We start from the raw sequence: 13,942 nt of genomic DNA, 5'->3' as shown, positions 1-13,942 counted from the left end.
ATATATGTCGATAATTTTACCGCGGTACTTATCATCGATTATTTACACGTGAGGCTGATTCAGTGATACTTACTGGCATGAAATCGATACATCATTCGACCTTTACCGTCGAGAAAAAAATAGACTTAATGCCACCAAAATATGGTTGAAATAACTGCCAACTCGACGTTGAACAACATATATTCAATAATTCTCGGTTTGACAGAAAAGACCGAGTTATGTTTCGAGTGACTTGGTGGAAAACCATGCTTTTGTGAATCTTGTTTAAATCGTATTCATATAAGGAATATATTTATGTTTTGTACTAAAGGTAACACATTGACCTGCTTCCATATAAGGCTAGAGCTTTTAAAATGGCGCCTAACTGCATTTAATTATTTTCCTTTTTTCATGAGATCTGGGTTTTTTTTTTTTTTTTTTTTTTTTTTTTTTTGCAATATTCCATGTTATATTCTCTATCGAAATACACAAGGAAAAATAGTTTTGACTTCAATTTCATTTCCGACACATTCATGGTAATCGATATTTCTATATTCGAGATACCAAATTCAACTACATGTATAAAGGCGAAGTATCAAAACATCTATGATGTTTACAGGTCTCTCGATTGTTCCAAATTCTAAAAGGTACCTTTTTCCAAACTGATTTTTTTAAATTTTTCCCAAATACCCCCCTGCAATCCACCCCCCCCCCCAAAAAAAAAATTAAAGAAACTATATTTGGATGTATAATTTAACTTGCTACTCTGATCCTGTATATTGCAAAACAGAAATTAGAAATTTAGTTGATAACCAAGACCAGAAACCCAAAATATGATGACTTTTAATGTGTTACGATTTTCCTAAATTCCCAGAAAGGTCGCTGATTACTCCAATTTTAACAGCCCCAATAACAAAAAGTAATGTGAAAGCCCTGCGTTTTAAATTTTGAAATACAGTAATGACTAAGAAAACCTATAAAATCACTTACATTTTCGTGTATGTTGAGATTAAATCGCATAAAAAATTCACAACAATGAACATATATTGGGATAAAACCATTTTACTTTCACTTTTCCATACACAAAATGAAAACAAAAAAACTCATATACAGACTGAAACAAATAAGAAATCATTTATAGTGTCTCCCTCCCCCAAAAAAGTCAGGACTAAAGATACTAAAATAAACACGTTCTACACTTTAAAGTAAAATATCTAAATACCAATACATGTGTAACCCTTAATTACCCATTTCTCAACCCCCCCCCCCCCAAAAAAAAAAAAAAAAACTTTACAAATGTACATTACTCATATGCTGATACATGTACTAATGTTGTTTTTAATGCAATGCGTTGAATAACTAGCACTTGTACATTTATGTGTTTGTTGCCGTACAGAATAGATTCCTGACCAGAGCTACACGTACATTTGTCCCAAAGTATAATTAAAAAGTTGCGTCCCTTCTTTGTTTGCTAAATTATATGATAGAGAAATGACAATATTATTAACAACTTTATATCAGCTATATTATCAGTAGCTACAGTTCTGACAAAAGGCAAGAAAATACCACTGGTTACAAGAAACAACTGCATCAATATGTCATATTGTAGTTTTTGTATTTATTTTTGTATCAATTTTAAAATGATTAAAATAGTTAATAATACATGTACTCATATTCATATAAATAGGATTTGAATTTACCGGGTACACGTGGTACAATAAATACAAAAATTGCAATATGACAACTAAAAAAAATTACTACCATCCGGTATATTCAAAATTACAATATGACAAATAATTGTGACAAAAAAATGCACAGGATATATCAGTCACATGAATTAAACTGTTATACGCATTAAAAAAAATCAGATACATGAATTTAACTGCTATATGCATTTAAAAAAATCAGATACATGAATTTATCTGCTATACGCATTTAACAAAAATCAAATACATGAATTTAACTGCTATACGCATTAAAAAAATGAATACACAATCAAACGAGTTATAATCAAACGAGTTACAGTGAGATTCCCTAAAAATATGAAATTCACAACAAAATAAAAAAAAATGATAAAAAAGCAACATTTATGCATAAATCTTCTTTTTTTTTTTTTTTTAGATCTACATGTAAACAGGAATATATTAGCCAAAAATCAAGCTACATGTATAGATTCACATCCTTTTGTATATGCTTATGCAAATTTAATACCCTTTCATCAAATACTGCCGTTCTAGGCATTTTCAGTTTTTAAGTTATAAGTCGAGAGTCTTCGCTAAAATCGTCATAAACTGGTTCGTCCAGGTGTTGAACCTGCACCCGAGCCACGACATCCAGCTTCATTTTGCTGAAGTCCTTGACGTAGGTAATGAAGAAACCGAGGAAGGCAAGGGCCGTAATCCATTCAGATACTGAGCTTATTATATGAGCTGTAAATCCCTGGAAAAGGACATGTACAATGTATTACTAATGCAAACGACTTTCGGACGTCTCTGTTAAGACTGTATCTTAACTGGTTTATACTTAGAATATTGGAAAAGTTTACCTTGACTTGGAACACTTCTATTCTAGTTTTACATTTAAAGAATTTTGTCTCCTGAATTTCTAGAAATATCTATTTTTAGTAACCCTAGTTACAACGTTGAACTTCATTAACATCAAACACCGAAAATTAGAATCATGTTTCTTGCACTGCAGCATACTTGTGATATTGAACAATGTTTGTTTGTTGTTTTTTTTTCATTTTATATATCAGTTGGCCAATTAACAATTTAATTCAAAAATATGTAAATGAAAATAACTGGGTAGTGCAGTTAGGAAAGGGAGTGGGTACAAAAAACATCCGATGTACTTGTACCATATTTTGTATCCTGGATTTAAAAAAAAATGTCAGAAATTTATTTATTTTACTAGTGTGTTACACAAAACTATAAAGGTTCAATTTCTTGTTGCTTCATATACATTTAGTTGTAAGTCGATTTTTTCTCACTGAAATAAGATTTTCCATCTGCCAATCTGGTGATGGATATCACATTATAAACGAAAGACATCACCTCAATTCAGTACCAAGTACTTTTAATTGTTTAAATGTTCTTGTTCATTTTTTAAAATCTATTTTCTTTTCTTTTTGTCTTCCCCTTTTTATTCATTTGTCAGCTCTACTGTCTGGATGCTAACGCGATGAAAGGTCTCCAGTATCAACAAAACTTGGTAAACAAGTAGACTGCACTTAGATTACGTTTCTTTTCGTGTTTTTTTAAAAATCTTTATGAACGATGTTGTCATGTTACATGTACTAAAAAAGAAAATTCTGGGTTTTTTTCAATTCCATTCCTCTTACAGTTTTGGTCCAATTTTTCATAAAACTTGGTATGTATGTAAACTACACCAAAATATAAAATTATCAGTTTTTGATTTTGACTAACGGTTCTACTTTGGTTCAATACTATGACCTTGATAATTGAAAGATCAATAAGCTTTTAATCCTGCTGCGGCAGGCTAAATAATTTATCTCAAGGAACAAAATAATGTCATTCCCTTCTTTGGATGTTGAATAAATTTGTCAGGATTTTATTCTATTTGAATCTAATCAGGACTTACACCGTCCGAGGGTTTCCAGTGAAGTCTGTCCTTGGGATGACCTTGGTACCTGGAAATAATACCAAAGACTGCGCCTGAAACGAGAAGTTGAATGCATGCCTATACATAAGTATACTTCTAAAGAACATAAAATAATATAGTATACACAAGGGAAATGCTTTAAAATTATATGATTTTAATATTTTTTCAAACAGGTAAAACACAATCATATACACTCTAAAAAAAAAAAAAAATTAATGAATAAATAAAAAAATAAACATATAACTAGGAAAAAAATATTATTATGAAAGAACACTTTTGGTTTTTAAAGTTAACTTTAAAAAAAAATCAAATAAAATTGGAAAGTTTTCCGTTGTGCAGGTGACATTTGTCTTCCAAGGGTCTGCTGAACATAAAAAAAAAAAACAACAACATTTAATTACGCACATTTTTCCAAGAAAACCCAATTAAACATCGTGATATTTGACATGTGGTTTATCATTCAAACAAATATTAGGTCGTATACATCTCTAGTTTTCCCTTTTGTTCCATAAAAATGAAGGGTATTAGTAGCCTAGATTTGTTACATTGTAAGTATATTTTAATCATTTTCTGGTCAATTGTTGTGTAGACTTGTCAAACAGTTGTAAACTGCAATGATAAAAGGAAATTCCCACAGAAACAGAAAATGAGATATATCTCGCCGACAGCGATCCGTGCTGGAGGACATTTCTCTCTCTGTAGCCATTCTGTCGTAATGAGGGTGAGATGTACTTTTACCTTTCAGTTTTTTTTTTGGGTTTTGTGTAAAGTGCTGATATATCATTATGCAGAACCAGATGCATAGTAAGTTCTTACTTATCAATAGAAACAGAGTATGTAATATTATCCGAACTAGTAATTTTTACATTTTGCCTCTAATTACTAGTACTTCTTTCGGTGGATTTACATGTACTCCTTTAGGGCATGTGCAATGCAAATTTTTAATAATCTTTTAATATTTGATAATCTTTTTATCAACTTATATCAATTTTAATATTTTATGGTTGGTACGCAATGAAAATCAAATTGGCGATTATCCCTTCATAGCGTAAGACCACAAACATGCTTAAAATTATACCTCCCCCAATAGGAGGCAGATTTGGCTTGGCAAAGCTATCTGTCAGTAAAAAAAAATATCGTGTCTTAGTAGTAACTATTGAAACCTTGATTGGAATCTATTCAAACCGTAGTTTTTTGTTGCCCAAAACCTAAAGATATGACCTTGACTCAAGGTCAAATCTCAAAGGTCATGACCTTCCTTATATAACCTTCCTTTTAGGTCATTTCTCAGGAGTCATTATCATGCCATCAAAATTACGTAGTGGTGGCCAAAGACACAACTGAGGAAATTGTTCAAATTGGAGACATTTGTGTCTGTCAAAAACAGATCTACTCCAGAAGATTGTGGGCATGCTGTTTTTGGTTTGCCTTTCTCTCTATCTGCAACATTATCCTTTGCCTATAAACATTAAAAGAAACAACATAGTTGACACAAAGATAAGTCACGATAATCAGATGTGCCACGACCCTGAACCAAAGTTGCTTACGTCCATCTCAAAAATTTCCCCTTTCGCAAATGGACCACACTAAAAGTCATTTATATGTAAATTACACATCTTGTTTGAAATAAGAATGTTTTCTTTCTACATCACAGAGATAAAGATATTATTTCCCGCTAAAACTCCACCATGTTTTCTTTCTACATCACAGAGATAAAGATATTATTTCCCGCTAAAACTCCACCATGGGCATAAAAATGCTGGGGTCAATACACATGACATGAGGAAGCTTGCATATCATTATAACAAAAGATGATACCTCATTATTAGCTCTACTGGTCAGAGAGCAGAAGAGCTTATGCGATAGTTAGGTGTCCATCGTCTGTCTGTCCGTCTGTCTGTTTTCAAAACACTATTCCTCCCACAGTTTTGGTCTGATTTCAATATAACTTATATACATAATACAGCGCATCGGTTTTTGATTTTGATAAACGGTGTTGCCATGGTTACTAAAAATAGAAATTTCTGTGAAATTCCTTTTAAACGCTACTCCTCCCACAGTTTCGGTCTTATTTCAGTATCACTTGGCACACAAGTAGACTACACTAAGATATATAATTTAATGCATGGGTTTTTGATTTTGATTTTGGTTTTATTCAAAAACACTTGCAAATATGAAATTAAAATAGTTTTTAATAGGTGACAAAACTTCGGAATGAATAGAAAAAAAATAATTGTTTCCTGAAGGTTTAAAAAAGTTTTGAGATGGGCTGTTTTAGTCAGTCAGTCAGGAGAGGGCTAACAAACTTTTTTTTTTAAAGATGGCCTTATGGGTTATTTTTTCAGTTCAAGTTAAGCTGGGGTGTTTGTAATCAAGCAATACTGTATCAAAAGAAAAGTTGTCTTACTCATTATAAAACCAAGGAGAGAGATCACACTAATCACCAGTCGAATTCTACAGATTCTTCGACCATTGCAGACAGGATACATTTTATATGATATTGATGTTTGGAGAAACTCATAAATCACTCCACAACCTAGCACAAGAGTAGCTCCTATAACATGAACAACCTCCACTGATGTTTCCTGAAAAAATACAGAAAATAAAATCTTGAGCTGTGTTATTTATAGCTTTTTGTGCTACTGAAAAATATATTCTTTTTATGGAAATTGTAAAGCAAAGTCAAAAAATCTATACTGTACTCTAACTATTATTTGCAACAACTCTATTTGCAATTCATCAGTTTGAAATACATCCATGCAAACTAATTTTTGTGATTTTGAAAAATTCTATTAATATAAATGCACAATGAAATAAATGGTTCATGGTGAGAAATATTTGTGAGTATAGAAAGGTTGCATGGATATTGTTGAATAGAAGTTGGTATTTTATGCAGTGAACTTAGAATTAAGAATATCTATCTTTTGAAAATAAACATCATCAGTTCATAATGTGGTATTTTTTACCCCACCTATATGCTTCTTTTTCAAACACTGAAACCAACAAAAAAAGGTAAGTAGGGAGAGGCCCAGATATTTATCAAAATTACTAAAATGGTTAATCCATACCTGGAAATTTGCGACCAAGCTAAGGCCTAAAGAGGCCAATGCTCCCCATACTAGGGCATGTTTATTGTAGCGCAAAATGGATTCATCTCCAAGTTGGATCATGCTTTGAATGAGTTTGTAACGTACATAGATAGTGCAGATGGCTAAAGAAGAAAAGTTCAAGGAATGAGTATTAAATCATCATATCCAGCTTCTTTTCACTTAAGTTTTCTATTTAAGACATGTATATCATGCATCAACTTTAAACTTTTTTTTTACATCAAATGAGTAAATACTGCAGCAAATTGTTTATTATTAAAGATCCAATTGAAACCTATCAAGAATAAACTGAGATTGTACCTATTGCAGATGATATATTTAAAAGTTGACCAAATACACAACTTTCAGGAATTCTTGTTCCTGTGTCACTGAAATGAAGAAGTCGTGAAATTTAAAAAAGAACAGAAAAGGCAGGAAATTCTAGTTAAGGTCATATGACACGTTCCTTAAATATATGTTTTGAATACCTTGGAATTATATAAAAAAGTATTCATAATTGTCATTCTCTTGTGATTTCTAAATTGTTTTCAATATTGTTTTTAAAAAATAAGCAACCAAAAACTGTTACACTGGCAATTCAAAAGAATACCCATAAGGATTATATTTATAACAAATATCACCATCTGGTATCTCGCCCAAATGCCTGGTAAGGTACCTCCATTTTTGGTGAGGACACTTCTTTAAGTAGCAAAACTTCAATGACAAATTCTTGGGAAAAATTATATATTTTCGAGGAACGTGTCGTCTGACCTTAAATAAATTGTAAATAAACTGATCGAAGAGTTGTAGAACATATGAAATAACACTACCTTATATATGGAAAGTAAGGATTAACATCTTTTCGAAGAACAGCAAAGACATACGCTGAAATGAAAGCTACACATGGCACAATGACTGTAATCAAGGGAAGATATGCTAGCCCCTGACACACCATGGCTAAATATTCCAGGGATAACCGACTTGTCCCAACACTGGTAACATTCGCTGTTTGTCAGTAAATTGTGACTTCAAAACTTTCCCATGTTTGTAACTAACGGCAATCATTCACTTCAATAGCCTGAATAGCATCCAGATAAGTGTTACTTTTGGGAAATGCATTTAATGTTGTTGACAGTTGGATGAATCTCTAATTGCGATCACGAGATAAAAATGAAAGTAGACCTTGTCTCTCATATCAGCATTTTGAACCCGATGAAAAAAACCTGAAGAAATCATAGACCTATGGAATCCGGATAGGGCCATGCAGTTCACTATCGCATCATCGCACTATCGAGGTTTGGGTCGATAGTGCGATGACGCGATAATGCGATGACGATGAAGCGATGGTGCGATAACGATGAAGCGATGGTGCGATAGCGCGATGGCGATGATGCGATGGCACGACAATGCGATGACGATGATGCGATGGTACGATGAAGCGATAGCGCGATGACGCGATGGCACGATAGCGATGATGCGATGGTGCGATAGCGATGATGCGATGGCGCGATAGTGATGACGCGATGCTATATCGTGTCATCGTTATTGCTTTATCGCACTATCGTCATCGTGTCATCGCACCATCGCTCTATCGACTAGTACTTTCTATAACCGGATAACATTCCCAGCAGTCATTGCACAACATGGCGTTTGTTGACGAAAAGATAATAAAGAAATCATATTCCTTCTTTGGAGTAATTATGGTGTGAAAATAAGGTAGGTATTATTAATTGTCATAAGTTATGATAATATAAGTACCTGTATAGGCTAATATTTTCTCTAAGAGTAATAAAGTTACTATACATTAAATTTATAGTCTCATTCAAAGATTGTTTATGTGCGTGTTCTACTTGTATGTATATATCTGTTATTTAAGAAATAGTGATTGAAGTTAAAATCTCCCATTTTAAGATATATTTTATGCATTATTTTTTAAAATAATTAAGCTGTAGACATTTGAAAAGACGCATGACCAGACTTAATTTGAGAAGACGGAGATCATACAATGTGGATATGGCAATAAGGGCTATTCAGGTTATATTGCTTGTGTTTTATTTCATCTTTCTTTTTTGATAGATTGATCAAATCTAGAAAAATCGTCAGTATCATCTACATTTTGATGATAGCTCATTATTTTTAGTTAACTCATACAAATGTTAAAAATTTCATATGATTTACATATATTCTACTCAAAGGAAGAAATGATGTTCAGTGGACAGATTCTTGGGTGTCGTTCGATGAAACGAAGACTTCTTCAGAAACATGGCATCTTTATAGGAAGGTATATTATCTTATTATGATTAATAAACAGAATTCAGGTTTCTTGTTCAAAGTATTAATTTTATTTCTTTAATTCACCAGAATGCCAATTATACAGAATATTTGCTGACATTACTTTTATGAGCTTAAGGACATACACAACATAGTGTTGGAATTTTATTTTCTTATTCCCTTGTTGATTTAATTAAGAGTTCAATAATTGAAAAACCTTTGTACAATTTAATGATGCCTGTAAATGCCGTTACCTCCTCTGAAGCAAATGTTGAGGAAATACCAGCTAACACTATATTTTTGTTATTTTTTTCTTTGAGAAAATACAATGATTTTCATCATATTACATCTTTTGAAAACTCCTGGTAATGTATGCTGTTTTTTTTTTGTCTTAAAACACCTGATGAGACTCTATAATTTTAAATTAGGAATATCCTGGAAAATAGTTGGTAAGGTACACGTAAATGCAAGTTGACCTTAAGAGGCAATAATGCTTTTCTTAGTCAAAATTTGCAACTTCTATACTACTTGACATGTATTTCTAACTCATCTCTTTATTTTCCTTTTCTTTCAGAAGGTACATCTAAAATTAATCTAAACATGCTCTTGGCGTTTTGGACTGGAGCTGAAACAATCCCTCCACTAGGATTTCACAAAAAGCTTGAAATTAAATTTGTGGAAGACCCTGCCTGTTTGCCAAGTGCACATACCTGCGATCTTTTGTTGGAAATATCTAGGGGAGAACCCCCTGAGGAATTTCACAGAAAAATGTAGTTGGCAATCACTTGGGGGGGGGGGGGGGGTGTTCCATCTTGCTTAAGAAAATAACTTTATGTATTCAATGCTATATCTATGTTTTGAAAGTTTTCATTCAATTAATTTTTAAACTCAATAATGGCAATGATAGTCATATTAACGAATAAGAGTATTTCTTAAGGGAAAGATAATACTAAAGGACATTGATAATCATATGAGGAGTATTTCTTCAGGGAAAGATAATACAAAAAGACTTTTTTGTATGGGAATATTAATTGATATTTGGTGTATTTGTGGTAGTAAGCATGCTTTTGAATTTTAAATTCTAGATTGTTGCATCTGTATGCCAAAAAAGTTTTTCTCAGAGCAGTTTGCTTTCCTTATATCCTCATTTTGCAATTTTCATTAATAGTTGTTCTAATGAATGTGGCATGTATGGTGACCCAATAAACATAGTAATAATTTCTGTTTGTGACTTTTAATTCATACACTTTGATGATTAGTGTACAATATTTTTCATGAAAATTGAAAAAAAAGTCAAGTGAAACATCAGGTGATGATTTATTCTCTAATCTTAATTTGGATTTTACAACTTTTCAACCAAGTACTTCAAAGCCTCCATGGCCTTCTCAGTGGTGTTTGGAACAATTCTCCCACCCTCCAAAAGCAAATGATCAAAGTATGCTGCATAGTCCTCCCAACATCCTGTCGAGCTTGGACTAGGAAATAGTCTTTGAAACTCTAGCACGTCATGAATATCCACTGGAAATTTATAATCTACTGCACCTGTACATAAAAAAATGAAGTCATGGTGTGTTGATACTGTTTTAAATTTGAGTACTGAAAAACAACCAAGGTATCGAAGGAGAAAGGTAAACACAGAAAAATATTCAAATTAAAGTTAGTGATTAGACAAATCTTTGCTAGGAAAAATACCAAAAATTTCAGGGTGGAAAAACATCATTTCTGGTTTTCCTGGGAGATTTCCATCATCATCATAGCGTCTTTGTGCTCTGATGTAATGGTTATTCCATTCTGTTTTTATTTGATCAAGTTCTTGTTGGATGATTTTCATAAAACAGAAGCGAAGGCATTCTCTAAATTGGTAAATTTTAAAGGTCAATTTTGAAAACAAGAAAAAAAAAATCAGGGTGAAATTTTTCCTGTAAAAAAATGTTTATATTTCTTAATATTTCTTTAATTAGAAAAACACTTATAAATGGTTGGTTTAGTCTTAGTCATAAGGATTTAGGTAACATGCAGAAATATCATAATAGGTTATAAATGCGTAAATTCTTAATTTTTTAAAGTATAAATAAAGAATTTATTTCTCTTCTTACATGTGCTCGTTATTTGCTGATGAGAACATCCCTTGGTCTTCCATGTCTTTGAACAAGTCTATCCAGAAGGAGATGCCCATCTCTCTCAGTGTTCTCCACCAGCGTTCAATTGTCTTAAATCAAAATGTGTTTTTGAAGAACTGAAGGCTGATTTTTCAAAAGTAGGTCAAACTTCAAGGTTATTGAGTACAAATGTTGGTACATTCACAAGGAATACACAACTTCCCTGGGATCAACCGTTCAAAGTTATGGCCAAGGTCAAAGTTTTACAAAAGTAGGTCAGTAAACTCCAAGACAGATTTTTTTTTACAAGAAATACACTTGAGAAATACGAAATCTCTAATATCAACCATTCAGAAGTTATGTCCAAAATTAAAGTTTTTTCATAAGTAGGTCGAACCCTATGGTCAAGGTCATTAGGTCAAAAAATGTTGGTGCATTAAAGTCTTTGCAGATAAAAATACAGACAGACCCAAAGCTATATGGATAAGGACCCCGAATCTTTAATCATAGGGGCATAAAACAATCACACAAATTAGTCATATATTAATTTCATAATGATACAGAAACAATAATATGTATATCAAATTATGTGCAGAGATATTTTAAATCATTAAACTGACTTCATTTTCAAATATTTGACAACAGGTTTCTAGAAAGGGGTATGGAGAGGGGTATGGGAGGGTTATCCCTCCCCTGGGTCAGAAAATTTATAATAAAAATGCATACAAGTCTGTTGCATTCTGGGGGTCATTTTTTTCAAATATGAAATAAACAAATAAATAGCAAAACTTTAAACAAAATATTGGTGTTTTCAGGGGTTGCAATTGCATCTCCCCCCCCCCCCCCCCCCGATGGCTCTGTAGTATAACTAATACTATAAAAAGAACTGTGTCACCTTGAACTCTATTAAATGAAACGGATGCAAATAATGAAAGTATGAAGTTTGCAAAACTTATTATTTCTAAAATTATCTGTGGTATCAGATTACACAATGACGCCTATGAAAGATAATAATATGAAGAATTATTTTGGTCTTTGAAAAGTAATAGTGAAAATAATCAGTTGATCTATTTTCCCTCAGGAAAAATGTTCAGAAAAGTAGAGAGTTTGAAAAGAAACTTAAATGAGGATTACACATACAAATTTTTAAAGTATTCAATTACTTCAGTTATTTGATCTTATATTAAGGACATACGCAACATACCTTACCTACTGATAATTTTTCAAGATATTCTTAATTTAAGATTATAGTGTCATCAGATGTTCATAGACAAAAAATTAGCATGCATTACCAGGGGTTTTAAAAAGATATCAAATGATGAAAATTCTTGTATAATGCAAAGAAAAATATACAAAAATAACTAAACATATATTCTAAATGTTTTGTTTACCCAAAATTGTTGAAGAAGAAGTGTACAACAGAAAATATGGACATTAAAGTTTAGCACACAGTTCTTTTAAGTATTGTAACTCTTCAACTCCAGGGAAATAGACAATAAAGTTCAAACTACGTTATGTATGTCCTTAAGTTGGGACTAACTGAATTGACTGTGATTGGAGTAGTAGACCATTCAGATTTGATCAAGTCCCCCCCCCCCCCCCCCAATTTTCAAATCAAAGGGCAAATTACTCTAACTTCTACTGCAGGAGTGTTAACTGGAATTGGAACTCAGTCCTAGGTGTGCAGATTTTAGAAGGTTATTAAACTCATCTGATTTGTTTAAACAACATAAGTTACTAAATCATATTGTTATTTAAAAAACAACTTCATATTCATACCTGGTTAGACATTGATCTTCCTTTGATAAACTCTTTTCTCCACACATGTCATCATTATCGTACCAACGGAAGGATTTTTGAATGCCCTCAATGTATATATTCTCAGTTCCAGTATCAAGTCTCACACACCTTGGAGCACCTATGTATTGGAAAACTCATACTACCATGAACTGAGACAAATATGGTTTCTTTGTTCAAGTAAATATTTTTTATAAAATAATGCATTTTATGTGTATATTTATTCTGTATCAATACAAAATAATGTATTTAGAATGTTACTTAGTAGAAAATTAACTTGTGAAAATTAAACTGCATTTACAGTTTCAGGAATATATTTATCATTGATTTGTAAAAATTATATACTCAACTATTTATTTCCTCCATGTATTTCAAGAAATATGATGCTACAACAAAAGAGTCATTGTTTGTTTTTGCAACTTTAAGCCATAGTATTCGTCTTGAAAATCTGAAAGGATAGGAATTTGATCATTTAGATTAATAGTTGATATTGTTTTCTGATATGTAGCTACAACAGTATATAACAATCATAAATTCTATAACTTCATAAATTCTTGTAATCTTACATGACTCAAATGAACACTAAAAACTGATGCACATTAACTTACCCACACATTGCACCATGTATAGCGAAGCCAAATGGCTTCAACTTGTCGTACCCATCAACATGTGCAAGATAATTTGGTCCATTGCTTAGATACATTCTTCTTGTCAAGCAGTGACTTGCTCTTAGATCAACTCCATCAGGATCGATTATTCTCAATAAACACATGTTATCCCTGGAACAGTATATATATATAATTAATCATCAACCATTTTAAATTCAATAACAAAAAAAATAAATTCAATGAAATTATTATAAATATCTTATTTATATAAAACTCATTATAAGCAATAGGCACATCGTTTGAATTCTCTTTATTAATCATAATAAGATAATATACCTTCCTATAAAGATGCCATGTTTCTGAAGAAGTCTTCGTTTCATCAAACGACACCCAAGAGTCTGTCCACTGAACATCATTTCTTCCTTTGAGTAGAATATATGTAAATCATATGAAATTTTTAACATTTGTATGAGTTAACTAA

The 13,942-nt window shown here is 32.0% G+C and overlaps 1 protein-coding gene and 1 pseudogene across 1 annotated transcript; both read right to left on the bottom strand.

The window, feature by feature from the left end:
- Window positions 1-1,987: 1,987 nt before the first annotated feature.
- On the bottom strand, window positions 1,988-7,831 carry LOC133183000 (DNA damage-regulated autophagy modulator protein 2-like). Its single transcript, XM_061317912.1, has 6 exons — window positions 7,517-7,831; window positions 7,008-7,075; window positions 6,669-6,811; window positions 6,008-6,185; window positions 3,580-3,653; window positions 1,988-2,418 (listed from the first exon to the last, which is right to left on the bottom strand). Exons 1-6 carry the CDS (start codon window positions 7,639-7,641, stop codon window positions 2,230-2,232), a joined length of 777 nt encoding a protein of 258 aa, XP_061173896.1. The 5' UTR covers window positions 7,642-7,831; the 3' UTR covers window positions 1,988-2,229.
- A 2,430-nt stretch (window positions 7,832-10,261) lies between these two features.
- On the bottom strand, window positions 10,262-13,625 carry LOC133181684 (uncharacterized; annotated as a pseudogene).
- Between the last annotated feature and the right edge of the window lie 317 nt (window positions 13,626-13,942).

Source organism: Saccostrea echinata, unplaced genomic scaffold, assembly GCF_033153115.1.
Source record: "Saccostrea echinata isolate AGI-Se365-2 ecotype Australia unplaced genomic scaffold, CSIRO_AGI_Sech_v1 ptg000001l, whole genome shotgun sequence".
Lineage (NCBI taxonomy): Eukaryota > Metazoa > Mollusca > Bivalvia > Ostreida > Ostreidae > Saccostrea > Saccostrea echinata.
The sequence above is the reverse complement of the archived record's forward strand: the minus strand, read 5'-3'. Positions and strand labels throughout refer to the sequence as shown.

Bases quoted from the DNA above. Each gene is read 5' to 3' on its own strand.
- LOC133183000 (XM_061317912.1), bottom strand. From the start codon at position 7,641: ATGGTGTGTCAGGGGCTAGCATATCTTCCCTTGATTACAGTCATTGTG. The intron at 6,812-7,007 runs GTACAATCTCAG...TTTCTTCTTTAG, and splicing joins AAATATATCATCTGCAATAG to CCATCTGCACTATCTATGTA. The intron at 3,654-6,007 runs GTAAGACAACTT...TTCTCGTTTCAG, and splicing joins TCTCCTTGGTTTTATAATGA to GCGCAGTCTTTGGTATTATT.